The 26,666-nt window shown below is 41.0% G+C and overlaps 1 protein-coding gene across 6 annotated transcripts in view; it reads right to left on the bottom strand.

Annotated features, from left to right (window-relative positions):
* The window catches only part of LOC106932289 (inositol 1,4,5-trisphosphate-gated calcium channel ITPR1), an 87,902-nt gene that overhangs the window by 35,460 nt on the left and 25,776 nt on the right, over nucleotides 1–26,666 (bottom strand). The window contains exons 9-42 of one of the 6 annotated variants that reach the window (XM_015010905.2): nucleotides 26,484–26,630; nucleotides 26,316–26,411; nucleotides 26,196–26,240; nucleotides 25,294–25,448; nucleotides 24,059–24,158; nucleotides 23,706–23,866; nucleotides 23,450–23,591; nucleotides 23,139–23,297; nucleotides 20,144–20,316; nucleotides 19,879–19,998; nucleotides 19,103–19,297; nucleotides 18,769–19,020; nucleotides 18,512–18,653; nucleotides 17,926–18,079; nucleotides 17,650–17,840; nucleotides 17,433–17,565; nucleotides 17,297–17,351; nucleotides 17,053–17,218; nucleotides 16,426–16,599; nucleotides 16,272–16,343; nucleotides 16,024–16,161; nucleotides 15,815–15,940; nucleotides 15,520–15,720; nucleotides 14,792–15,043; nucleotides 14,594–14,719; nucleotides 14,386–14,514; nucleotides 13,674–13,700; nucleotides 12,628–12,748; nucleotides 12,340–12,533; nucleotides 12,112–12,260; nucleotides 11,838–11,949; nucleotides 10,653–10,688; nucleotides 2,699–2,746; nucleotides 232–364 (exon numbers count right to left, since the gene is read on the bottom strand). In XM_015010905.2, coding sequence (XP_014866391.2) covers nucleotides 232–364; nucleotides 2,699–2,746; nucleotides 10,653–10,688; nucleotides 11,838–11,949; nucleotides 12,112–12,260; nucleotides 12,340–12,533; nucleotides 12,628–12,748; nucleotides 13,674–13,700; nucleotides 14,386–14,514; nucleotides 14,594–14,719; nucleotides 14,792–15,043; nucleotides 15,520–15,720; nucleotides 15,815–15,940; nucleotides 16,024–16,161; nucleotides 16,272–16,343; nucleotides 16,426–16,599; nucleotides 17,053–17,218; nucleotides 17,297–17,351; nucleotides 17,433–17,565; nucleotides 17,650–17,840; nucleotides 17,926–18,079; nucleotides 18,512–18,653; nucleotides 18,769–19,020; nucleotides 19,103–19,297; nucleotides 19,879–19,998; nucleotides 20,144–20,316; nucleotides 23,139–23,297; nucleotides 23,450–23,591; nucleotides 23,706–23,866; nucleotides 24,059–24,158; nucleotides 25,294–25,448; nucleotides 26,196–26,240; nucleotides 26,316–26,411; nucleotides 26,484–26,630 — 4,624 coding nt within the window. The remainder of the gene's footprint in view (nucleotides 1–231; nucleotides 365–2,698; nucleotides 2,747–10,652; nucleotides 10,689–11,837; nucleotides 11,950–12,111; nucleotides 12,261–12,339; nucleotides 12,534–12,627; nucleotides 12,749–13,673; nucleotides 13,701–14,385; nucleotides 14,515–14,593; nucleotides 14,720–14,791; nucleotides 15,044–15,519; nucleotides 15,721–15,814; nucleotides 15,941–16,023; nucleotides 16,162–16,271; nucleotides 16,344–16,425; nucleotides 16,600–17,052; nucleotides 17,219–17,296; nucleotides 17,352–17,432; nucleotides 17,566–17,649; nucleotides 17,841–17,925; nucleotides 18,080–18,511; nucleotides 18,654–18,768; nucleotides 19,021–19,102; nucleotides 19,298–19,878; nucleotides 19,999–20,143; nucleotides 20,317–23,138; nucleotides 23,298–23,449; nucleotides 23,592–23,705; nucleotides 23,867–24,058; nucleotides 24,159–25,293; nucleotides 25,449–26,195; nucleotides 26,241–26,315; nucleotides 26,412–26,483; nucleotides 26,631–26,666) is intronic. The other 5 variants (XM_015010909.2, XM_015010908.2, XM_015010912.2 and 2 more) reach the window with 5 other exon arrangements.

Genomic DNA, 26,666 nt, shown 5'->3' with positions numbered 1-26,666 from the left:
ACAGAGGCTCTGCCTTCCAATATCATCATTCCGGGCAGCAAGATGCCCTTTATTTTTTTCCAAAGGCTTATTGCTTTACATCAGTATCGGGTCAGTTAGAGATGTTGCAACCAGTGTTTTCACGACCTTTTTGTTGCAAGCTGGGAAAAAAAAAAAAAAAAAAAAAGGCACAGCAAAAATATTTTACATTAAATGTTTACGGTCAAGGCTGGAAATGAGCAAAACGGTCACCTGATTGACTCCTTCCCGGTCCTACTGGACTGAGCGGGCCATTGCCAAATGACGTCAGACTGTCCCTCCGCCCACTGCTCCGATGAAAGTTTCCATAGTAACGGCTCACCAGAATCTGTCTGAGCGCCTCGCCCTAAAAGTGGAAAAGAAAGGGCAGGATGTAATGGTGTGACGTCAGCGACTGGGGAGAGAAGGGAGATTATATAACACGAGTAATATATTCAGAAAAAAAAACCGTGGAGAAAATCTCAGACTGCCAACATGTTGGTAGCTTCCGAGACAGACGGGTCAAGGTAATCCTTGGTGTTTGCACACAAGTGCCACTGGACATGATTTTGGGTTTTGCCAATGCGACACCACAAGAATCAACAAGTCCAGCTCTCTTTAATTCAAGCACCAAAGAGCCTTTTAACCAAACCCTGTAGCAGAGTTTCCTCCATGAGTGATTGTAAACATTTCAAACTTTCTCCCTGTCATACTTCAACATGAAGTTTACGTCATGCGTCTCCCATGCAACTGTTTGTCACTGCAACAGTGCAATGACAATGGGAGGTCCTGGTTTTCACTCAGGCAGACCCGAGGGCAGCCCTCCCACACCGTGACTCATCCGCTGTCGAGCAGTCAGCGGCACGACTCTGCCGTTGCCGTAGCAACCGCAGCCCGTCCTTACCTGAAAGACCTCCCATGGGATAAAGTGAAGGAAATGAAAGAGTCTGTGATGCGTGTGTTTGTGTGCGATTATGTGCAAATTATCGGGAGCCGTGGGTGGTCCTTGAAAGACGACAGCGAAATTATATAAACTCTGCTGCCGGCGTCATGCTCTGGGGGTCACGATTACTTTTTGTAGGTGGTGTGAAGAACTCATTTTTTTTTATTGGCAGTAGGCTATTCAGAAAGCGTGCATGTGCATAACGTTTATTTCCTGATAAGGTTTTAAATTATTTTCTCCACTCTAAAGTCCTCAGGCGTGACTTTCCAACGCGGACTTAAAGTCAATCTCAAAAGTCTACACACCCCTACGAAAAAGGCCAGGATTATATGATGTAAATGGAGAGATTATGATGAATCATTTACAGACTATTCCCATCTTTAATTCAAAATTTGTCTTGTGTGACTTCACTAATTAATCGTGCAGGGAGTTTAACTAATAACATATTGAAGACCCAGTCTTGAGATCACACCTGTTGTTAATTTCAGTGAAAATTAACAAACAAGACATAAAGCAGCACTTTGTCAGTAGAATTTTCCTGACATTTGCGTTCTTTAGCTAAAGGCATAAGTGTATTTCAGGAAACATTTCCTTCATAAACCAGGCAACAGCAGGCGTTTCTTAGCTCCCTCCAGTATTTTATCGCTCACAAGTGGAGATGCTGTACAGCTGTGAGTCTTCAAAAATAAAGCCAGTAGTGTGGGATGACAGGAGCGTCGGTGACTCATCATTGACGCAGTCCATGTTGGACGACTCTCCATACCACTAGGAATATTTATGGATGAATTCAAGGTAGTGATTGATTTGAAGTGCTTCAAATTTCAACTATGCACCTCCTTCTCTTTGGAAATTATGTCCGTGTCTTGTTTTTGCTCCCGAATTGTACGCCAGCTGGCAGCACAATCCACACGACACCCTTACATCATTGTCTTCCAGCAGGGGGCAGAGGTCAGCCCCCCTCTGTTACGGCCCGGACAGCACAACCAGTCACAGGCTCTTGAATCGGCTTCACTGGTTGAGGGAGTGATGTAATGTTTTACTGTTTGTCTATGGATGTAAAAGAGTCAACAATTCTCCAAACAATATGTGTGACAAACTCTGCATATTGACATGAAGTAAAAGGTGCTTTTTACAGAATATTAGTTTAGATGTTTTCAAAATCATGGGACATTACGACACCCTTTTATTACTAACCTAACAGATTTGGGGTTTTTTTCATTAGAGATGAACTAAGTGTGGAAATGATTTGTCACTCACTTGTTTTTGTTACAGCACAGAAACCTGGCGCATAAACACAGATGTGTAAACTTTTGAGATCCAAAAACTCAAATTGATGAACCAAACGCACATGACTCAGGGATTATCACCAAGCGAAAACAGGATGTTGGTACTTCGGTACGGTGTCATTTCTGAACATTTTAAAGGCCAAACAATTGTGTCATAAAACTGGAGTGAAAGAGTCACAGATTTGTCAATGTGCATCACTTTCAAAAATGGGAACAAAACCATCTAAAACGGTAAAGACAATTTTAGTCAGTAAATAATCTTGACATCAAAATCATGGAATTTTATTTGCAAAGTAAACTGATAATATAGACTCCACAGCTAATTTACTGTTTCACATGAATGTAATTAAAGTGATACTACTAAGATAAATGTAATACTTTTAAAACTTCATGTGAAGAAGGGTAACTATGAGTCTCTATACGTCTCTATTAAAGATGTTAGTTAAGCTGCCATGCTGGAGTAAGTACCTACCCTTCTCTGGTCTGCCAACAGTTTCGGAGGCACGTTCTGATCCAGCTTCTGTATGCATTGAGTGGTTCAAGCATTGTAACACAAATACAGAGTTAATATTCATGCAGCACAGACAACATTTCTCAGATTAATTACTACACAGTGCGTCTACCGGCTGTCACAAGTAGCCATGCAAAGATCTGCTGAGTACGCATTGCCATGCTTTTACAGCTAGATCAGAAACCAGGAAACGGCAAACATTCGAAACTATGAAAGCCGATGTATTTATTGGATGCAAGATGCCCAATTAAATTATTCCATAAGGAAATGGTTAACCACATGTTTAGCTTGTTGAAATCAAGCCTCAGTTTTGGCCTAACATGGCAGTACGCACAGAATTAAATATACAAATGTAGGATCTCAGGTTGGCATGCTGAAAACAAAATATGAAGATGGAATGTGGAATATGTGAAGATGAAAGTAGGACAGGGTGAACCGTCAATGGGAAAAAGTTAGTCCCAATTCCAAAACAAATACTAACAGAGACAGTTGAGACAAAAATCATGCACGTTTGGACAAACTCCTCATTTCCACCATTTGACCTCACATGCACGCTTGTAGATTCTTCGAGGAGAACAATAATGAAAGCATTCAAAGAACGAACAGACTCCACACAGAAGGTTAACCAGGAAAAACAAGCCTTTAGATCTTGGCTTTCATAAATATTTGTGCTGTCGTGTAAAGTATGTTCCCTAAAGGGAAAAGCCATTTTGTCTTCCTCACTGGTTTCACATTCAAGGAACCTGAGTTTTGTTTTTGTTTTTTTCTTAAAGAATTTAACTCTTGCCATTAGCAAACATTTATTTCCCGTCAGATATTTAGATATATCTATTTTTTTCATTACACACCTGATATCCCACTTATCAGCTAAATATAATAATTGATTTTAAACTCATGAAAGAAATAGTGTGGATGTTTAGTTGGTAATTTTCATCACAAAGCTCCTCAGTCACAGTACAAATCAACGGAAAACAAGAATATGCCGAAATCATTAAAAGATATTTCAATGACAACATTTCCTATTGTACAATTGCATTTTTTGGAGAGTATTTTGCTTTTCACTTAATTAATTTTCTCTTATATTAGCTATTTTAGCTTTTCCTATATTAGTTAACTTAGTCTATATTTGCCACATTTGCTTATTTTTTACACTTTATCTCATCTTTTGAAGTGCTATTTCTTTAGATTTATATGATTAATTCTCCCTTTTAGGAGCATCTCATCTATTTTTTTAAGTATCTTAAGTAATTTATCTTGATTTACATTAGTTTACTTTTAGCTTATTTTAGCTCATTAACCTCACCAAATTTGATCTAATTCATATTATTTAATTTACATAATTGTAGCATTAAGACTAAATGCTTAATTAAGGCTTGGTGAAAAATTCACATCTTAAAAGTTATTTAAAATATAACTTCATCATTTCATTGTTCATCACAAACAATAAAAAAACATTATTGCTTTTAACTTTGAGGTTGTTTGTACCGACATACTGAAGCTACACAATTTAGCTAGTCCAAGAGACCTATAAACTATTTTTAAGGATACAGAATTTATAATTAATGACAACATAACAGATTATCAAAGAATCCAGCAGCTCAATTACTTTTTGAAGACATGCAGCATAATCATTTTAATTTACAGATTAATTCCTGGGTGAAACTGCTACTTTGTGAAAGTTAGCTTTGCTTTCTTGTCTTTTCTGTCTTCAGTGTTTTTACCACTCATTGCTAAAGGGCAGGAGAGGAAATCAGTCATTTTACCAAAATGGCAAATTCATCTTTTACAATTGAAGAACACAGCATCGACTGAGGAGAAACTGAAATCACACAGCAACTGTTAGTTAAGGTCATACATGAGTAATCAGAAAGTTGAGAAGTTTTGGTATGAGCCACGTTTCAGGGAACGTGCACAAACATCACATTTCAGAAGCATCAAATTTAGAGAATTTAGAGTTTTCCCATTTTCATTTTCCTCGCTGGCTCACCTGAAGACCGGTAACTTAGATTAAATATCATTTTAGCATATCCATATACCTGCATATTTATTGTACACCCACATGAAACTTGTAAAAGATGCTGCTTCTCTTGCATTATGTAAAAGGCCGCATTAGGGGAGGCCAGAGAGGTGAGGGCAGAGGCAATGGGCGATGGGGTTAGAGTTACATAATCATGCCAAAAGAAACCAGGCCACAAAACCAATGACACAGAGCTGCTTACAGGGGCCATCTGTCACCAAAACACAGGATTATCACTGATGAAAGGCAAAAAATGCGGAGCAGAAGAGTCACAGAAGCCCAATGTCCATGCTCTGATTAGATGGTGTCAGGGCCGCAATGTTTTGTAGGTTTTAGTGTTTATACCAAAGAGTCTTTGCACTGATAATTTCACTACACTCAGAACAGAAATGAAAGCAAAATGAAAGTGCAAGTATACAAAGCACAACAGCAGTCAAGATGTTAAGATGCGATAAGAGAGTCAAACCCAGCAAACATCACACAGTTGCTAAATTGATCCAAAATCTAAAGTAATCCTAGTCACTCTCTCATTGGACATGTCCTAGCTTGACATTTGGTTACATTAATTAGCCATCGCTACATGGCTGCAGAGCGAGCTCTGACGCACTGAGAAGAGGAAGACTGCGCGCCGGGGTGGCCATTTAGACCCCAGTCTCCTAAGGGTTAATTAGTTTATAAACATTTGAAATGATAATCTGAGCAGCCAGAAATATGATGCTGCAGCTCCTCTAGTCGTGTATGTTTCTACGCTACAAGTGTTCTTAAAACATTTGGCTGAACTGTTTTGGCCATGTGAGAAGCCCCGAGAAAAAGAAGAAGATATATATATAGATACATATGTTTTTATTCACAATAATTAAGCTTTTGTTTTTAAATAAAGCATCATGTTGTGGTACTATAATTATTCAAGTAAGAACCTCAAAAATGGAACTTGCCATTACGCTGGTGAATTAGACGAAATTATAACCAGAAGGGAACTCAGACAGAACAGTAATCCAACACCAGACAGAAGACAGACAATTGTGCTTGCAAAAACATTTGTTTACACAGCCAACTAACATTTATTCACTTCCACTAAAGTTCAAACTAATAAAACTTAAACCTCAAAAACATCCTGTTTTTTTTTTTTTTTTTAGAGCTTATGCAACCATAACTGTTTTCAGTGTTGCTGCAATGTGATGTGATGCTTTTTAAAAATAGGTAGTAGTTACAAGATGGATTTTGTTGGCTCGTCTGTGTGGGTGGGGGCGCTAACGCAGACAGAGACAGACCGAGAAAATGATAGAGAAGCAGGTGTAAAAGGCATTGAGGGAAAACACAGAACATGCTCACATTAGGGCTTTTGAAGATATAAAATGCAAATGATGGCAATTTGAATTCTACACTAATATATTAATTTTGCTGGAATTTACCATGGCTGACCATCAGTGTATCATACAGTCTGACAATAAAATCAAACAAAGCTTTCTGTATTTTCGGTCAGTCAGGATTTCCAAAAGTGTTTTATTTGTTAGATGCCGGAATAACTATGGCAATATTTTTTAACTTTCTTTAAATTTGTAAATGTTCATAAATTGCAGTAACATCTGTCAAAGTTGCCTTTAAACTGTACGACTTGGGTCAAACATTTTGGGTTTTCTTCCATGAGCTTCCAACAATAGTTTGCTAGAATATTGGCCAATTCCAACTCGAGTAACTGAGTCGCTCCTAAACACACTTTTGTAACAAATTTGTTTGCGTGGTTATGGTCATTGTCCATTTGGAAGAGCCATCTGTGACCATTCTTTAACTTCCTGGCTGATTTCTTTAGATATTGCTTCAATATCTCCTTTCATCTTTCGTTAGGATGTCATTTTATGCAGTGCAAAACTCCCTCCTGTAGCAAAGCACCCTCAAAACATGATGCTATCTCACTTGTACTTTGCAGTTGGGATGGTGTTCTAAGTCCTGCAAGCTTTCCCCTCTTTGCTGCAAATGTAACAATGGTCATTATGGCAAAATGCAGTAATTTTAGTTCAATCTGACCAAAAGAATAATTTTTTCCTTTAGTTCATCTGCAAGCTGAAATCAGGCTTTTTATGTTGCTTTTTGAGAAATGGCTGAGTGGTCTTTTAGCCCATCGTCATTATCATCTGGTCTTTGCTGCAGCTTTACCAAATTGTTTAAAGTTGGAGTAATCTTTTAATAAACCCCTGAATTTACAGGAAGTAACAAAAAAACTCCTGTTATTTTAGCATTTAGCAAATAAAAACTTTTGGTAATCCTGTGAATTTCTAAATATCTGGTTTCAACTGTAGTTCACAACCTACTACAGATTTCTGTGTATAAACTAACACACAGAATTTGACTAAAGCTTATCTAAAAAAATACAGACTTGTATTAAATTAATTTAATTAATCAATTTAAGACTCTGCACATGTTCCAGTGAATGATGGCGAAATGAGACGTTGCACTGATGAAGAAAGTCAAACTTACACACAAATAACTGAAGCACACAGATCAGCTTTCAGCTATTATTGCTCAAACAACACAAAGTTTGGACCCAAAAAAAAAGCTTAAAAACTAAACAGTAAGCACCAGCCCTTTTTGAATCCAGAAGTTTAAGTCCTTAAGGAACAAGTTCAACATAACCGGATCTTTAACACTGAGGACACAGAGGGCCATAGTTCAGCAGCAAAGATAAGGAGCTGAAACACCATAATTTCTTACCAATCTATGCACACTATCTCAGCGCGACCACATCAAACTGCAGAGCAACATGCGGATCAGGGCCGATATATGCAGCCAATCAACCCCGGGCTTGACCACAAACACCACAGGGCAACCTCTCACAGCTCCCACATCCGCTGCAGCTAGTGAATTTTACTGAACTGGAATCTCCCCACGGCAAACCCCTGAGCAGTCTCACACCTTTCAGTTCCACTCTAGAGGAAACAAATGCGCGCACGCACACATTAGCACGAAGAGCGCCTTCCACTTTGTTTCTTCTGAAAGTGCAAAAATAAACATATCTGTGCATCTCCGCAGCGTGAGACTGAGTCATCTTTAAAGCGGGGATCAATGACGCAAAGAACTGGGGTTTACCACTCTTGTTTTATGCGCATAAAAAACGACGGCTAAATTAAAAGACCGCGGTCTCTCGTTTTCATTTCAGTTGACCTACTTTATCAAACCAGAGTTGTAAAAATTTTTTCATCCTGACCAGAGAGGCTGCGGTCCAGCTGCGAGCGTGCATGAGGGTAAATTTACTGGCTGGATGAATATAAAAAAGTAAAAATGAAGCCAACAATGAACAACGCGATGCATGAAATGTTCAGAAATAGTTGCTGTTAACATAAAAGGCCAGCACAATTACTTTGGGAGCAACGGAGCCATGTGAGGAGGGCATCTTGAGAGGAGGAACAAGTCCTGAGTTCTTCTGGTTCTTGCGTAACTCAGAGAGCAGCAAGTCTAACTGCTAATCTCCTCGCTGACATTTAGCAGAGTTGTGGGACACACGAAAACAAGGTCAAAAAATTACATCTGCAGTATGAGGTAGAAAACAATGACTGAATCGTTTGTCGCCGGGCAGGGCCTAATTACAGTGCCTCCCAAAAGTATTCACACCCCTTTCTTTCCCACATTGTCATGTTACAAAGACAGATGGGATGTTACAACTATAATGTTTAATCAGTTTTTTTTTTTGTTTTTTTTTATATGATCACACAACACAAAGTAATGCGTAATTGTGAAGTGCCAAAAATGACAGAAGTCTGGTATGCCTTTGAATTCGACTCCATTTTAGTCTGATACCCAAAAATAAAATCCATTACAACCAATTGAGCTCCAATTGAACTGCTCCAAGATGGCATTAGAGGTTTGTTAGAGAGCATTCAGGCACGGAAGCAGTTACGGTTTAAAGCAATGTCCCAATGTCTGAACCTCTCAGCGTACACTGTTCAATCAGTCACTCGGTTTTACTTAAACCGGCAGGCCTGGTAACTCAGTATTGATCAAATACGAAGGAGTACTCTGAAACATCTGTAGAGATCGACAGTTCGGGTTTAATTTTGAGTCATGCACTCCTCAAATCTATTTTTTACAGAGAGGATCATGAAAAAGAGTTATTAAAAGGAAAGCCATATAAAAAAGCAAGGTAATGGCAGCATCATGCCCTAGGGATGTTTATCTCAGAGAATCCGGTCAGAGTAGATAAAAATAAAAAGGTGGATTGACGAATTTGAGCTGAACAAAAGATTTTGCAGTCCATGACGAAAGAAAAGCATGCAAACACCTCATACACCCCACACCCAAAAGATCAGCAGGGGAGACAAAAGCTAAGTATGCATTTTCATATTACACCCACAGAAACATTCACAGCCAACTTAATTAGGTTTACACAAAGTAGGTGTTGTTGAAACGGCATGAAGAAGGGTGTGAATGGAAGCGGAGTAGTATTTCAGGTAGTTCGAAAACTGTGTCAGAGAGATGTATTGGGGGCAAAAGGGCAAAACGGAATAAGGGGGGTTTAGCTCATTGAGAGGCAAAGTGTTGTCTTACACCACACTGAGTTTTCTTCTAAGGACAATGAATGCAACGCTTGACAGGAAAGACTCCTGCAAACACTTCTCTATCCCACCCCTAACCCTGCCTTTATACACACAGGTGTGCACACACTTGCACACATACAACAAGTGGGTAAACAGCTCCTCCACACTTTTATTGCCAATTACTGTTGAAGGTCGCACATCAGCGGCGGGGCTGAGTTCCAGGAAAAAAAAAAAAAAAAAAGCCTGGTTCTTATGTAACCTCAGCCCAGAGTTGGCAGACACCCAGGAATCGTGCAGCTTGCAGGAAAGGGAAACTAGGACACAGCCTCAATGACTGCAACAGTCCCTCACATTCATTACTTTCAGGCATACATATGTGCACAGTCACACTGCCCCCTGCTGGCGCCATAAGTAGATAAAGAGGAAACACCACACACACACACACACACACACACACACACACACACACACACACACACACACACACACATGGGATGTTGGTAAAACCGCCTTTTTTGAGGATAAAAATGAGATATGGTTTCTGTGGTTTTACTTTCTCTCCTGTTTCTGCAGGAACAGGCTTCAGGTTATGTGATGATGAGCAAATGCAAATTGTAAAATAATGCAAAACCAGGCAAAAGTACTCACAACCCTTGTATTTTTCCACATCTAAGTAGGATTTTTTTTTGTGAGCGCAAAATTGTGCATAGGTGCAAAGCGGAAGAGAACTGAAGAAAAACGAAAAAGTTTTCTACGAATAAAATGCCAGTGTGCAAAGTGCTTTTGCATTCGACCCAGGAGGGAGAGTGTCAGAGAACAACGTGAATAAAAAGCTCCTTCTGTTCTGGAGAAAAGAAAAAGGAGAAGTGTCGGAGGGCGGAAGACAGTTTCTTCAGAAAATATGTTAAAACTGGTTTAAAACTCTCTTGATTATGTTTTAAATTGACTTACCTTTGAAACCTAAGCGCCAAGTATCACAAATTGCATTTCCACAATATAACACAATTTCAGACACATCAGCCGTCAGTGTGAAAACAGTGAACACACAAATGCACCTCTGCCACCTGGCCCAGCTAAACAGAGCTCCACCTCAGTGTTTGTAATAACCCAGCTTTACTGAGCACCACACATATCAGCCACAACACACACCTAACACCTCCAGCACACAGTTCTGTTTTTTTTTTTTTTGGTAAAGGCTGCAGCAGGTGTCAATACCAGAGCTGCTCTGCCCCGTATTTGCTACCATCTGTGCCCAGAGAACCCCCACGAACAACAGTGCAGCTACAGAACAGCTGGAGATGTTGCACAGACACAACAGACAGAGGCTCAGGGGAGACAGGGGCAGGAGCTAAAGAAAAAGAGTGACAACCTTAGGCATTTCCATCTCATCATCAAAGGCCCTGAGCTGAAAGAGAACAGAAGGTTTAAAGAGTTATATAACAATGCAGGAAAGAGGAAGTTTGCACTGAGAGCAATAATACAGCATGGCGTGTTTGTTAGGTGAGCTAAGGGAGGCTGAAAAGATCCAGAAGCTCACAGAGGTTTGGGGTTTTTTCTAAGTGGATATTAACAAAAAGAAGTCACTTCCTTTCAGAATATTATATAGATGTGATGCAATATGTTTGTGTTTCTTAATCCTAAACATTCAATAATTCAATTGTATGTAGGTGTCACGCCATAGTTTGCTGCCTCATATTGCCGCTTCTGTGCAAAGCCCTGCAGGAAGAAATGGTCTCTTTCATGTGAGTCCGAAGAGTTAAGAGACATTGGGCCTAAGAAATAAACTTAAAGTTGGAAGAAAATCAAATCATCATTAATTATCATCATAAAGTGTGAAAAACTAAAGAATTATTTCAACAATAAAAACTGACATTGTCTTCCAATATTAAAGCCTCAAACAGGAAGACCACACCTTGAAAACTACACAACACTTAAAGCTGTGTCTATACACTGATCAGGCATAACATTATGACCACTGCCTATCAAAGCAAAGGAACCTTCTGTTATCTCATTCAGCATCGTGTCAGTTCCTTCTCCTGACATGATGAGCGGAGAAAGCAGACATTGAGAATTAAAGCAACTTACGGGTCATTTAGTGTAATATGAACACAAAATAATCTAACTGATGTGTTTTGATAGCTTTATGCCAGCAAATAATTTGTATTGCAAAGAACTGATCATGTTAACGACTTCTGATATGAAGTTTGTCAAAGCAGTTTAGCAAAGTTTCTGTCATGATAATGACACATCGACAGTAAATGTGTTGAAGCACAAGCAATGAAATATGCAGGATATCGGCTCTTGAGGACTGGAGTCGGACAACCTTGACTTATGATTTGCACCCGTGAGAGTCATGCCACAGTTAAGCTGCAGAGACATTTGTGGATCCAGTGCTTTGTCAGACACAGTTGTGATGGAAAATAGGGAACCAAATAAATGCAAGGTGAATGGTCATAATTTGGAGAGGCCCATTAGTGTATAAATAATCTAACGTAGATGGTGAGTAATAAGGTTCATGATTGCAAACCATTTTACTTCAGAGAGAGCATGTTACCTTCTCTCCATAACCTCGGTCCTTTGTCATCATTTCTCGAAGCGTTTGCAGAACTTTGATGCACAGTTTCTCTTCATTTTCTTCCAAGAGTTGTTTGGTATGTTTGATCAGCCTGCGCACACGCACACACACACACACACACACACACACACACACACACACACACACACACACACACACACACACACACACACACACGCACACATCAGATATAAGGTCTCAGCAGCACTTTACAAATCAAGTTATAAATCACAAAGCTGACTGCACTGCTTACTTGCAAATAAACCCTCCGCTCTCACACTTCTTGCGTGAGTCGGTGTTCTCAGGGAAGAGCAGCTCGGGCCGATGCAGCACATCCACCAGGACGGACAGCTCAGCCTGGACCAGTGGACGCAAGCGGTCCTCCAGAGCCGATACAATGTCCTACAAAAGAGACAAGCGCATGTCCTTAATGCCTGTCCTTAACTGGTGTGAGTTAAATTCAAACATCCCCAGATGTTACCTGCAGCCTCTCAATAATATTCCTGTAGTCCCTCGACACGGTCACCACCGATTCTCTGCGAGCCGACAGGTGCGAGTTGCGAACAGAGAGCCTCCAGCTAATGGCAGTCCTCTGCACAATGTTGTTGGCTCTCACAAACAGGTTGTTGACCTGGTTGTCCAGGTCCACTGGGATGGCTATGGCTCTGCTTTTGGCTGGTAGGTACAGAGAGAAATGCATTTTATGTCTGCTGCCAGTTGTGCATTCAAATAATTTAAGGTAAGCCTCGAAAAAGAGAGAAAATCTCACCAACGTCAGAGAGCACCTTGATGCAGGTTTCAACAGAGCCCTTCTGGCCTGAGCCCAACCAGTAGCAATGGTAGACCCTGAAGACCGCCTGCAGCAGCTGCACAAAGACAGGCTGTCTGGTCTGAAAGGAAAATACCAGAGAATACAAAAAAAAACACCTCAGTGTCTTCATGTCCTGTTTAATGAGCTTGTCTGTCTGGAGTAAAAGAAATAGATCCCCATCAACATAAAAGTCTCCCACGTTTCCTCGTGTACAGTGGTTCCCAAACATTTCAACTTCTGGAGTAATTACAACAAAAACAGCCAAAGGATGCACCAATACATTGGCTTTTAACCAGAATCAGTGATTTTATAAAAAATAATTATATGAAGACAATAAAAACATTTTTTAAAACAGAAACGTAGATTTGAAAAGTGTGTTTACTACCTGCCTAAATGTTATTTTCAAAATAAGAAAAAAAGCCTCATTGAGACACATCCTAATTTAGTGAATATGACTAATATTTGTAGATGTTTTTGTGAGGAAGAGAAACATTTATGCAGAAGACAGTTCAAACATCAATCTAACCCTAAAATAGAGCTTTATTGTGCTTAATAAAGAAATCTGTAGCAGGTGGGCAGAGCTTTACAAAACTGGTGATTGGAAATTATCTACAAAATCTCTGATCAGTGATGCTATTATTTCCTCTCAAAAGAAATCTGAGTTCATTTTCAAATGATTTCTTGAGATCCTCCCCAAGTTTGGGAACCACTGCTTCACTGCACCAACAGTGTTTTAATATCCAACACCCCTTTTCAAAAGCCAATAAGCAAGAGTGAGAGAAGTTATGGTTAGATCGGCATGCTGACACAGTTTGAAGTACATTTATTTTCCTGGACACACATGAATCCCACGGCAGACACTTATTCATATTTCACCCAGTGACAATAAAGCTGTACTGTACTTCACAAAACCAATTAATAACAAGGAAAATATTTTTTGTTTTGCATCCCACAAAAAAGTTTTGCACCTTTCGTTATTTCGCTGCTAAAGAAATTTACAATACCTGCAAACTTTTCCTCAGACGTACATCCTGTAGCAAAGGTAAACAATTCATGAAAAAACAAACAACAAATAAACTAAGGGGGAAAAAAAAAGGTTAAGGTTCTGTGGACACAAAAGGCATCTCACAGACTGGAGGGCCAATTTACTAAAATATGATATGGAAGTAAAAAAAAAAACATCAACAATTAAAGCAGAAAAAGTTTTCAAACTATTTCATCTGCGAAAGACCTTGGAACCAGGTGCAACTTGCCACCATTCACTCTGGGTCTAAAGTGTAAGTCAGGCAGTCATGAGCAAAACAAAAAGGTGCTCTGGCCTGGATGGAAACATCAAGATTATTTAACCAGATTTCTTATTGAGTTTGGAACACACTGCATTTGGAGAACTAAATGAACACATATTTGCAAAGCAGAGTATCGCAAGCATATATATATATTTTTTAAATCAATAATCAATTACAATGTTTTAGCGATAGTTTAAAGCTTAAACTAAAATACAAATTTGATTAGCCTTCCTCTGATCCATGGATGGTAACCCGAGTCTATGACTCTAAATGACTTGCTAAAAAAAAACAGAAATCTAAAGCAAAGTATATGGTTCTTTAATCATCTTGAATTTATGCTCTTAAATACTTATTTATTTAAACATTTTCTATGCAATGTGACATTTTCTGAACAGATGTGGTGCTGGAGAAGCCCGTGCAACATGATTACCTGCAGGCTTGTACTCTGGTCAGAGAAAGGAGAACTGAAGAAAGTAGTTACGATGCTCATAACCGTCTCAGTCACGTAGCGCTCCAGAACGTTGTCTGCATGCTTACGTTCGCTCGTGTTGTTGCACACCTGAACAACCGTTTCAATGTTTAAGTGACGCATAATTTAATTCTTATTTTCCACGTAAAGAAGGTATTATGCTCCTTACTCTGCAAATGTCAACCAGAAAGTTATCAAAGAGATTCCACATGTGGTTGGAGGTGTAGATCTCCTTCATTTCCACCTCGGTGTCCACATAGCAGTGGTTCAGAAAGTTGATGTATGCAATCTTGATCTGAAGGAAACAGAATTAGTGAGAAAACATGTTTCCAAATGCGTCCCAAATGCAACTTGCTTCTCCCGTCACCTCAGGGATGCAGTCGTCATGGGTTACGACCCGCACTATGTCGTCCAGCGGTAACAGGGAGTTGCACTTTATCTCAGTATAGACGTTCTTGCCCTCAGTGCAGACGGCCAACAGCTCCACCAGGTGTATGTGGTACCTGAGCGGGCTGTTCTCATCCATCCGATCTCGCTCCGACTGCATCATGCTGACCAAAGTCTGAAAGGAGGCCCGATCGTTGTAGAAGACCAGAACATCTTCTCCTGCATTCACCAGCTGTTTGAGAAACATAGCATAACGCCAAAGAAAAACAGTGACATACAGAACTTTGCAAATGTATTCCTGCCTGTTTATTTCCACATTTTCTCATGTCACGTAATGTAACAGGCCAACACGAATTAGTGAATCACTTAAGTGTTAAAATAATTTGTAGTTTTCAAAATGGGGTTTGCATTTGTATTGATATTGCTGGAAATAAATATTGCCCATTCTGCTTCGCAAAATTGTGCAAACTCAACCAGACTGAATGGAGAACATCAGTTTTGGACTGTTTGTATATTTAAGTTTGACTAAACAGGGTTATTGTAACAAATGAACATCCTCATATTTAAAATCACCTGGACCTGATATGCATTGCGTTGGTCTCTCACAAAAACATCAACATAAATACATAAACCCAGGATGTGTTTGTCACATGACAAAATGTGGACAAATTCAGAGAGCGAGTGTTTTATTTAGAAAACAGGCACAACCTCTGCCATGACGATATCCTGACACTTTTTGATGAACTTGTTCTCCGCCTTGACGATCGTCTGTAAGAATTTGAGGTACTGCACGTTGCGGCCGTGCGTTTCGATGCAGTGGACAAAGTGCTGGACCACGCGATCGTTGATCTCGCTGCACAGCTGGAAGTTGTTCATGAAGATGTGCTGCATAGTGACGGCTTCTAAGATCTGAATGGCAGGAAGCACAAAGGAGCAGTGAGTCGTAATCTAAGGTTTATATCACCGCCGTGGGTTTGAGGCCAGGTGAAGAAGGACAGCTGACCCCTGGATTGAGGAAAAGATTGATGTGTTTATGGAGCAAGGCCTGGTTCTGCTGGTTTCCTGCACAGAAGTTCTGCAGAAACTGATGGGCTAGTTTCATGTTGTCCTGCATGCGTACATCTTCCCCCTGAAAGATTAAAAATAACCAAGTTATGATCACTTTCATGCACACACACAATCAATAAATATGCAATTTGAAACCGTTTCTACCTTTTCATAAGGTATCTGCAGCAGCTCCAGAACCACGGCGTGAGCCCCCATGTTTCTTAGCAGCCTCTGCTGCTGTTTTCGGCTCTTTCTACCAGACAGACCTTCTTGGATGCACAATCTGCTGAGACGAAGCAGGACCTGCGGGGGAAGCATGACGTAGGAGGAAAACACAAGCAATATTAAACATCTGGAAAAAAATATTTTATTAATTACGCAAAATCTTTCATTTTGGCAACAACTTTTATCACCTCTTTTATCACCCTGTAGTTTTTGCTGCTGACACTTTCTGCCTTCCTTGGTTTGTCTGTGGCCGCTGCGCCCTGCAGAAGCCAGCATCGGGTGTTAAGGAACATGACCTGACAGTGTTCACCCTCAATTTGCATGATGTAAAACAAAGCGCACCTTTTGAGGTTCTGGTTCAGCTGGCATCCCCTCTCCTCCATCCAAGCCCTCATCTGGTCCCTGCCTCTTGTACACCCACAGCTCAGATTTCTCAACTATAGACCGCAGCTTGTCCAGATCTTCCTTTATCTGCTTGTAGTTGTCCACATCTTGGCTGGTGACCAGTAACTGCACCTGTTATCAAAGTTATGGGGATACAGAGATCATTGCAGAATCCACTAGAGGGAAATGATCCAACACGTAATTACTGTAGAAGAAATGTGTGTTTACTGGAGGTATAAAGTCTTTATTTTTCCAGGAAGTAAATTATCTGATTTGCTTACTTTAAAAGTCCTAAAAATAAGTATCAAACTTAGAGTGTTTTTCAGAGATTTTCCATGTTACAAATCAAAATCTGAATCTCTTTTAAGGGGATTTTATTGACTAACACAAAGTAGTGCAGTAGTGTGCAGTGGAAATAATACATGGCTGTTATCTATTTTGTTTTTTACAAAAAGAAATTGAACAAATGTGGTGTGGGTTTGTTTTCCCTCCCGAAGTCAATAATCTGTGGGATCACCTTTGGTTTTGCTCTTTTGTGATATGTCTCTTTGTATGGTGATAAGACATGTTCAGCAGCAGGGTTACCTGTTTGAATGCCTGTAGGACCTCCTGCCTCTGGCTGAAATGCCTGAAGAGCAGGTGCAGGGCTCTGGACACCAGCGGAGGATACTCATGCATGGTTAAGTGGAGCAAAACCCTTAAGAAGGTTCGACCACCATGATCGTCCAAGTCGAGAGGTGTATTCTCCTCACTGTGCACACAGAAAAACCATGCTTTCAGAGAAATACATCTTATTTAACTGTGTGTTCTGAAAATAGTCCAACTTTACCTTCCACCAAAGATCGCCTCCGCCTGCTCCTCTATGTTTTCAAAATCCAAAGCTCCTGGATTTTTAGGAAGACACTCAAAATCAGTTTCTAGTGAACCCAACTTTGGTGTATAATGCATCTCAGGATAAACCTAACCTGGGATATTATTTGGCCCTTCTACTGATCCACTTATAGACAACTCGTTCTGGGAAGTACTCTCATCAAACTCCCTTTTAAAGATCGACAGAAGACAGGAGATCCTGTAGTCCAGGCGGACATTCAGGATAAACTGCAGGAGAAAGGATGAAATACAGTCCAGAAATACTGGCAGTGAAACATTCAGATTTCATTTCCTAAACGATGTGTATTTCACCTGCAGGATCTCTATAATCTTGAGCTTAGTGTCCATGACCAATATGTCCTGTTTCTCAGGCTCAATCGGCGTCTTCACCATATCATCATTCGGGCTGCTGTTTGTGTTTATAGGAAGGAACCCGCCTCCTCTCAGGACTACTTGGGACATCAGTTCTCCTACGCCATGAATGGACCTCATCACATTACTGCCTGAAAGCATATAAACACACAAACACAAATCAACCTCACGGCCACCGGATTCACGTCCTCAACTCGCCGCTCCGGGCTGCTCTACCTCTGCCTCCGTCTCCTTTTTCCAGCTTGGCGAACGGGAAAACGTTGCTCACATGGACGCAATCCAGAATAGCCAGTAGGATCTTGGTTAGTCTGAGCAGGTCGCTGAAGTTGTAGAAGCCAAAATAGATGAGATTTCTGGCCAGATTCACCACCTGAAATAAGGACAACAGATGCAAGTTTGAAAACTACAAGTTCAAAGTATTTTATCATACATTTATGTAACATTTTAACACAAAGTACTGCATAATTGTGAATTATGAAAATGTTCACTTTCATGCCTCCCATTGCTTTCACTAGTCACAATGCAAATCCAGATGTTTTTATAAGGCCTCAGATGTTTGTTAAAAAATTATTACAGCAAGCAGCATCATAAAAACCAAGTAAGACAACAAACAAGCATCATTTTCTTTGCACTTCTCAGTTATGGACTGCCAGGTGTCGGTCAAACACATGAAATATACAGAAGTATGTAGCTTAAAGGGACAAAGTGTGAAAAAAGTTCAAACGAAGTTACTTCGTTACTTCAAACGAAGTAAAAGGCCGATACAACTCCTTCTACAAGGAGCTGCATCGGCCGTACTGACCTCAGAAGTGAGCTTGTTCTTTTCCTTGTCTGCAAACGGGACGTTCTGACACACCACGTCCCTGAGGTAGTTTTCAACAAACTCCATAGTCTGCCAGAATCGCTCCTTAATATTATCTTTGGTCGTTCCATCATTGTCGTAGCTTCAAGTTAAAGAATAAACACAGCTTTAAAAAGACAACTAAATACAAGCAGATTTTACACTGAAGACAAAGGACAACTGAAGTAAAAGGATTTTGTTTGCGGTCCATTTCTCACTCGTTAATGGAGATTTTCGACGGGATCTCAGACCAAAGCCGTGCATATTTGACCGGCGTGACTTGCTCCTGTGGGTCCCGATCCACGTGCATGTGTAGCATGAGCCGACAGAAAGAGGCTCGAAGGTCAAAGGGCAAGTCCTCATCCGACATGCATCGTAAGATCAGGTCGACATCCAGCTGAACGGAAATCTTGTTGATTGCTAGATACTGGCGATCCAAGCACATCCTGGCAAACAGGTTGAGCTGATACCTGTCCCAAATGAATCAGACTAATCAATGATCCAAACTATAAGGGTTGCTCAGCCCAGCTAAGATCAGATCCAGAAATGTACCTGTAGTAACTGATCACTTCTTTATCCTCCTTCTGGCCGTCTTTGGCATCCTGGGCCATCTCCCTGACGCTCTTGCTGCGCATCTCCTTGTCGCTGTTGTTCCAGAACAACCAGACTTCCTCCTCGTCCTCCTCCACCTCCACAGAGTTCTCCCCCAGCTGCGATCCCTCGATCTCAAACCTTGAGAGCACCAGTCTGAAAAAAAGTGATTCAAAAAAGGAAAAATAACAGATTAATTTTTTGCATTTAATTTAATTTATGTTTAGGCTTGCTGATTTTAAATAAATTAATAATTTATGGTACTTTGAAAAAATTTGTCCCCCAGTTCAGTTTTTTTCTCTACACTTAAGTGCTTTGGATCAAACTATTTTTAAATAAGGAATCAGATATTTTATATCAAATATAATCTGAATTAATACAAAAGAGAGTTGTAATATGCTTATTTTATTTTAATTTTTACTTTTAAAAGAAAAGCTATCCAAAACAACCAGACCATTTGTGGAAAATTTGAGGACTGAGTTTAATGGCCATTTGCTTGTCTGGAAACTGACAAATCTAAGTAAAGTCTATCAATTTCTGATAAAACTGGATGAAGATTCTGTCACATAATTCCTTAAAAGTCTTGATCAAACTGTCATTTATAACTGCATCTGTATTTATTTAGAGTATTAACCAATGTTTTTTTTTCCTAGTTACTGCTCTGTTTGGATGGAAATAAGACCAATAAAGTTGGTCCATGAAGTGGCAACCTGAGGTAGAACAGAAAAACATGTTACTTTGTTTCTATGAGGATGTCTGCATTGGCTGGATCCAACACTGCAGTACAGATGAGCTCCTGTGTCACAGGGATGGACTTGTTCATCGACACACACAGGTCTGACAGATAGTCCAAGAACCTGGACACAAACACAGGGACAACAAAACTCAATTGCACACCACCCTGAGGGTCAAAGAACAACTCATATAACTTATGAGTTGTTCAACCATTAAAAAACAAAAAACAAAAACACAGATCAGATAATCAAACAAACAGTGTCACACCTGGGCTCCCGGTTTTTGCGGACAAGGCTCACAAACGTGTCGATCTCTGCAGCAGTGATGTGCTTCTCCAGCAACTTGCGGTTGTTATGGAGCAAAGCTGTGATGGTGTCCTCGGCCAGCACATCGTAGCCGATCTGTTTCTGCATGAAGCGAAACTGTTTGGCGATGTATTCCTGCAAGAAACAAAAAAGAAAAAAACAAAAAAAACACTGGTTATGTGCAGATGCGACAAGGTATGCACATAGGTTTTTATGACATGGAGCATTTAAATGGGCATGGTACATTAGCAGCTCAAACTGCAGACTGGACTGGATGTTCAGCTGGATTATATATATATATATATATATATATATATATATATATATATATATATATATATATATATATATATATATATATATATATATATATATATATATATATATACAATCCCTACCAACACCATAACAGAAACCAATGATATACAATATACAACTCAGCATCAGTGATCCTTGAAATGCTCGGCTATAAGAGCAACCATGAGACCCAATATCCATCATGGAAAAGACGGTTAGAGGCTAAGATCAAGATAACAAGGACGGAAGAGTCTGGAGACTGAAGGCTGGAGACTGAACAATACTGGAAAGGCATATGGGAAAGGGAGGCGTCCCACAACAGCAATGCACAGTGGCTAACCTCTCTACGAGAGGACCACAGCAACCTCCCTGAACAAGCCCCGGTAACCATCACTGTGGCAGATGTCCAAGAAAGAGTCTCGGGTATGAAAAACTGAAGGGCGCACAAAAAAAAAGGGCGCACAAAAAAAAAAAACTGAATGGGTTCAGTCCCATCCAACTATCGGCCAATAACCTGTCTCTCTACAACATGGAAGCTCATGTCAGGCATCATAGCGGCTAAGATAAGCGGACACATGGATAAATACATGAGCACGGCACAGAAGGGCATCGGCATAAATAGTAGAGGAGCCAAACACCAACTCCTTGTAGACCACACAGTCGCCCGAGACTGCAAAACCCGACACACCAACCTGTGCACCGCTTGGATTGATTACAAGAAAGCCTATGACTCAATGCCACACACCTGGATCATCGAATGCTTAGAGATGTACAACATCAATAGGACTCTAAGAGCCTTCATTGCAAACTCGATGGGGCTGTGGAAAACCACCCTTGAAGCCAACTGCAAACCGCTTGCACAAGTGTCCATCAAATGTGGCATATACCAAGGAGATGCTCTGTCCCCACTGCTGTTCTGCATAGGCCTGAACCCCCTCAGCCAAATCATCAACAAGACTGGCTACGGATACCGACTCAAGAATGGGGCCACAATCAGTCACCTCCTCTACATGGATGACATCAAGCTGTACGCCAAGAGCGAGCGAGACATCGACTCACTGATCCACACCACCAGGATCTACAGCACTGACATTGGGATGTCATTCGGACTAGAGAAGTGTGGCCGGATGGTTACAAAGAGAGGGAAGGTCGTCCGCACAGAAGGGGTCTCACTCCCAGAGGGAACGATAGCAGACATAGAGCACAGCTACAAGTACCTGGGAATACCACAAGCAAATGGCAACCTCGATGAGGTCACAAGGAAAGGAGCCACAGCCAAATACCTCCAACGAATAAGGCAAGTCCTGAGAAGCCAGCTCAATGGCAAGAACAAGATCCGTGCAATAAACAGCTATGCCTTACCAGTAATCAGATACCCTGCCGGAATAATTAGCTGGCCAATGGAAGAGATGAAGGCCACGGATGTTAAGACTCGGAAGCTACTAACCATGCATGGAGGGTTCCACCCCAAATCCAGCACCCTGAGACTGTACACAAGCCATAAGGAAGGAGGCAGAGGACTAGTGAGTGTGAGAGCCACTGTCCAGGATGAAACATCTAAGATCCATAAATACATCAAGGACAAAGCCTCAACGGACGATGTGCTCAGCGAATGTCTCAGGCAATGGGGAACAGAGGACGAGGTGCTGGAGGAACCATCATGGGAAGACAAGCCCCTACATGGGATGTACCACCGACAAATAACTGAAGTGGCTGATATCAGGAAATCCTACCAATGGCTGGAGAAAGCTGGACTCAAGGACAGCACGGAGGCCCTCATCCTGGCCGCCCAGGAACAGGCCCTAAACACCAGAGCAATAGAAGCTCAGATCTACCACACCAGACAAGACCCAAGGTGTAGGTTGTGCAAGGAGGCCTCTGAGACAGTCCAGCACATAACAGCAGGGTGCAAGATGCTGGCAGGGAAAGCGTACATGGAACGACATAACCAAGTGGCGGGCATAGTGTACAGGAACATCTGTGCAGAATATGGACTGGAAGCCCCGAGGTCAAAATGGGGGACACCCCCAAAGGTGGTGGAGAATGACTGAGCTAAGATCCTGTGGGACTTCCAGATCCAGACAGACAAGATGGTAATGTCGAACCAACCGGACATTGTGGTGGTGGATAAAGAACAGAGGAAAGCCGTTGTGGTGGATGTAGCAATACCAAGTGACCACAACATCAGGAAAAAGGAGCATGAGAAACTGGAGAAATACCAGGGCCTCAGAGAGGAACTGGAGAAGGCCTGGAAGGTGAAGACCACAGTGGTGCCTGTGGTCATCGGGGCCCTCGGGGCAGTCACCCCCAAACTGGAGCAGTGGCTCAAACAGATCCCAGGAACAACATCAGACATCTCAGTCCAGAAATGTGCAGTTCTAGGCACAGCCAAGATACTGCGCAGAACCCTCAAGCTCCCAGGCCTCTGGTAGAGGACCCGAGCTCAGAGGATGAAAGAGACCACCCACGGAGGGTGAGAGGGGAATTTTTTTTTTTTTTATATATGCATATATACGTACATACATACATACATACTTTTTTTTTACTGCTTTAATGTTACTACATAACAATGACATTTTTCCTCAGAAAAACAAGCCCCTACGGCCCTCTTATATTGCAGTGGTGAGTATTAAATAATGTTCTCGGTTGACCAATTGTACCTGATTCTTGCGATAATCCTGTTGCGAGTGACGCAGGACCCTGTAACACAAACGGCAGATGTGTCTGAAGGGGGCATGGCGCTGGTCAGCCAGCTCCTCCAGGCGCAGCATGGGCCCATTCCCGCCGTCTGTGAAGGGCGCCTGCAGCAGCTTGAAGATCTACAAGCAGGAAGGAGATTGTGATGACTGCAACCATGCAAAAAGTCCACTTTTTATCCCACTTTCACACAAAACTATAAAAATCAGAAGAGGAGGAGGAAGAGGTCAGGGGAGTTTTACAAAAAGTGCCCATTCTTCCTTTATTGCATTACCTGTTTGAGAATATTCTGTTCTCTCATGAGTTTCTGTCGCTCCCTATTGGGTTTGTTCACCATAATTTCCAGAACATCCTGTCCGTTGTTGGGAATGTCCACCACAAAGAACACCAAATCCTCCAGGAGCTTTGTAACTGCCCTGAATTTATTCATTACAAAAAACAACAACAAAAATAAAAATCAAAAGATACAAATTAACAACACAACCATCATCTTCAAGGAAACGACTCCACAGTGCTGCTGTGTTTTCTACCTCCTCTCATTTTGTGTGATGGTGCCTTTTTCCAGCTTTCCCGCAATGGAGGCCAGGACTTTACTGGCATCATTGGCAAAATCAAGATCCCTCACTTCAGCCGGGGAGACGGGCACGATGGCGAAAGCCTCCTTATCCTCTTTATATGGAGATGTGCCAATCTTGAATCAGAAATAAAATCCAATTTTTTTTTTACTTATCAGAGGAAATGTGATTCGTTTTGGGGCCTTATTAAGGGTTAAAATATAAATGCAAATTCACTATTAAATATTCCATAAACATTTCTTCAACAAAAATAAGTCTTGTTGGGGAAAAAAGCCAAATAAAAGTTAGAAGAGAGATCAGTCACTTACTCGCAACATGACAGGCTTTTCTTCTTCCTTGTCTATTGGCTGGTTAGTGCTGTGAACCCACGTGTTGGTGCAGAGGTGTCGGAGGCGCACATACGAGTTTCTGAAAGGATATTTGTTTTAAATAGTTTTTTTTTTTTGTTTTTTTTTTTTCGATTTAAAGTACACATGGTTGATTCTTTTTAAGGCTGTCTGTGTAACCAGCAAAACGAAAGTTTCCGCTGACTGGCGCTCATAAACATGGAGAAACAGGTAAGAGTTTCTGTCTTAAGGTAAAAGACTCAGACAGACTTTCATTTGTGGTGGTGGAGCAGGTAAAAAATTGTGTCAAAAACTTAAAATTTAATTTAATTTGACCAGAACCTTCTTATAATTGTTTGCTTCTGGAAAACAGCAAATATGACTTGTCATGGCTTTCTTTAAACAATGGCTTTCAAAGTCAGATTTGTGCACGGCTAGTAGTTATCATGTAGACAAATTCTACCACCTGAGCAGGGGAGCTCTGCAACTCCTCCAGAGTTACCATGCCCCTCTTAGCCGTTTCCCTGACTAACGCTCTCCTTGCCTGACCTGGTAGTTAAGGTGGAAAGCCATATTGTGAAACTGTCTGCAGTTGGGCTACACCCTGACCATTTTCAGATGAGGGATTAAATGTTTTAATTGGAGGATTTTAGAGTAAATAGAACAAACAAACACAACACTTTGCAGATTATTTGTAAAATTTGTAAAATCATTTCTAGTTTTCTTTCCACTTGACCATTATGCTTGTCCAGCATAACGGTTTGTGTTTATCTATTATACACGATCTACATTTTTGCCATTTCTCTGTCTAGTCAATACTGGGAGTTTGTGCTGCATTTGTTTCATAGTCATTGAACATATAAGGACTAATGCCATTAGTAGCACAAGACAGACCAATATCTTTCACATTCCAGTGCCAAAATTACAATTATCTGCATGACGAGCAGAAGGTGTACAATCTTTATCAGTCGTTAGGCTGGAAAGTACCACCGCGTACTCAATCCAGGCTCTATTTCAGAAACACGTAGCAGTGATGTTATACTTTGGAAGTCCTCAAACTACAACATGCCTGTTGTTTGATTTCCCAAAAAAAAAAAAAAAAAAAAAACGTGACAGATAGTTACTCAGAAGAATAACTTTACAGTTGGGTAAATGTCAGACCACAAAAGTTAAGTAGAGGCCAAATCACAGTATTTCGTACTATACGTCTTTCCTACCTGGGTACCAGAGAGTCCCCCCCTCTTAAGGTGGTCGGGTCCAGCTCGAATATGGAGGAGATGTCGTTTCCATGAGGAACCGATATGAGTGTGTACACGACTTTATCTGGGACAGTTTTCAAGCGGGCTCTCAAGGGGTCTTGCTCCGAGTCCAGCTATAAAAAAAAAAAAAAAATCCCATTAGAAACTGAATAAAAAATTAGAAACCCCTTCAAGGGCAAATTAGCAAGTGTCTGGTGAAATGCATGCCAATAATCGCTAAGATAACATGGATCCTAGGAACTAAATAAGTGTACTGGCAGTAAAACAAGGTCTTAAAATTGCTAAAAATTTATAAAGAGCGCAATCAGGGTTGCATACACTTATATAAGTTGAGATTTGTCTTTACAAAGCCGCAATCCTGAAATGATGGATGAATGTATAGCTGTATGGATGATTTTTTTTACATTTTTTTAAACGGAGAAAAAGTGAACTGCAGCTGAACAGTTCATTCATCTTCTTCTGCTTTGTACGGTGGCCCTGAGGTATGGCTTTGGCCAGTAAATGTTTGAAACTTCATAATAATGACAATAACGTGAACCATTCAATCATTCATTAACAAGAGACGAACACTGATGGACAAAGACTGCCATCTGCTGTTCAACAAAGCACAGCACATTCACTTTGCAACTAGAGCAGCCAGACTGTTACCTGTGTCATTAAAGTATAAAACATATTCTCCATATCCCTGTTAATTATAGCAGCTACAAAATAGGTTTGAGATGTTCATAAATACAACAGTGTGAGATATGAAGCAGGTTGTTTTTGTATTAATGGCCAAGCCAATAAAAAGCGGTGTTTTTATTTCAGTGGCAACTCTACGCTAGTGATGAAAAGTCAGGCCTTCAGTAAGACTTTCTCACCGGAGAGCGGAAATCGAGGCCCTCCTCTTCGTACTCTGGGTTTACCTGCACAAATTCAAGAGTGGTTGACTTTCTATTGCTCACAAGCAAACATGCGGGCCTGGAGACGGACAGACTGACCTCTGCAGCCAAGTAGTGCCCTGTGGCCAGGTGTTTGAACCTGAACAGACTGTTCCAGTAGCCAGCGCCACCTCGACATGGATCATGCTGTACGACCTGAAACAAAGGAAATCATTTTGAGCTCAAAGCACATCAAGCAGAAGCAGGTTTGAATCGATTGCCACTCACCTCGATCTCCCAGAGGGCTTTGCTGCTAGTGGCCGAGGTAGCCGACTGCCGCCCAGTAGTGCGAAGGAAAACGTATTGCTTTTTTCTGTGATCGTCGCATGTGAGGAACTTCTCCTGCTCTGCATGGAACAACCGTACAACATCACCCTGCAGAGAGGAGTTACAGCAAATTACGGCTAAAAA

This window comes from Poecilia mexicana, unplaced genomic scaffold (assembly GCF_051168715.1).
Source record: "Poecilia mexicana isolate PSO_F unplaced genomic scaffold, ASM5116871v1 scaffold_5, whole genome shotgun sequence".
Classification (NCBI taxonomy): domain Eukaryota; kingdom Metazoa; phylum Chordata; class Actinopteri; order Cyprinodontiformes; family Poeciliidae; genus Poecilia; species Poecilia mexicana.
The sequence above is the reverse complement of the archived record's forward strand: the minus strand, read 5'-3'. Positions and strand labels throughout refer to the sequence as shown.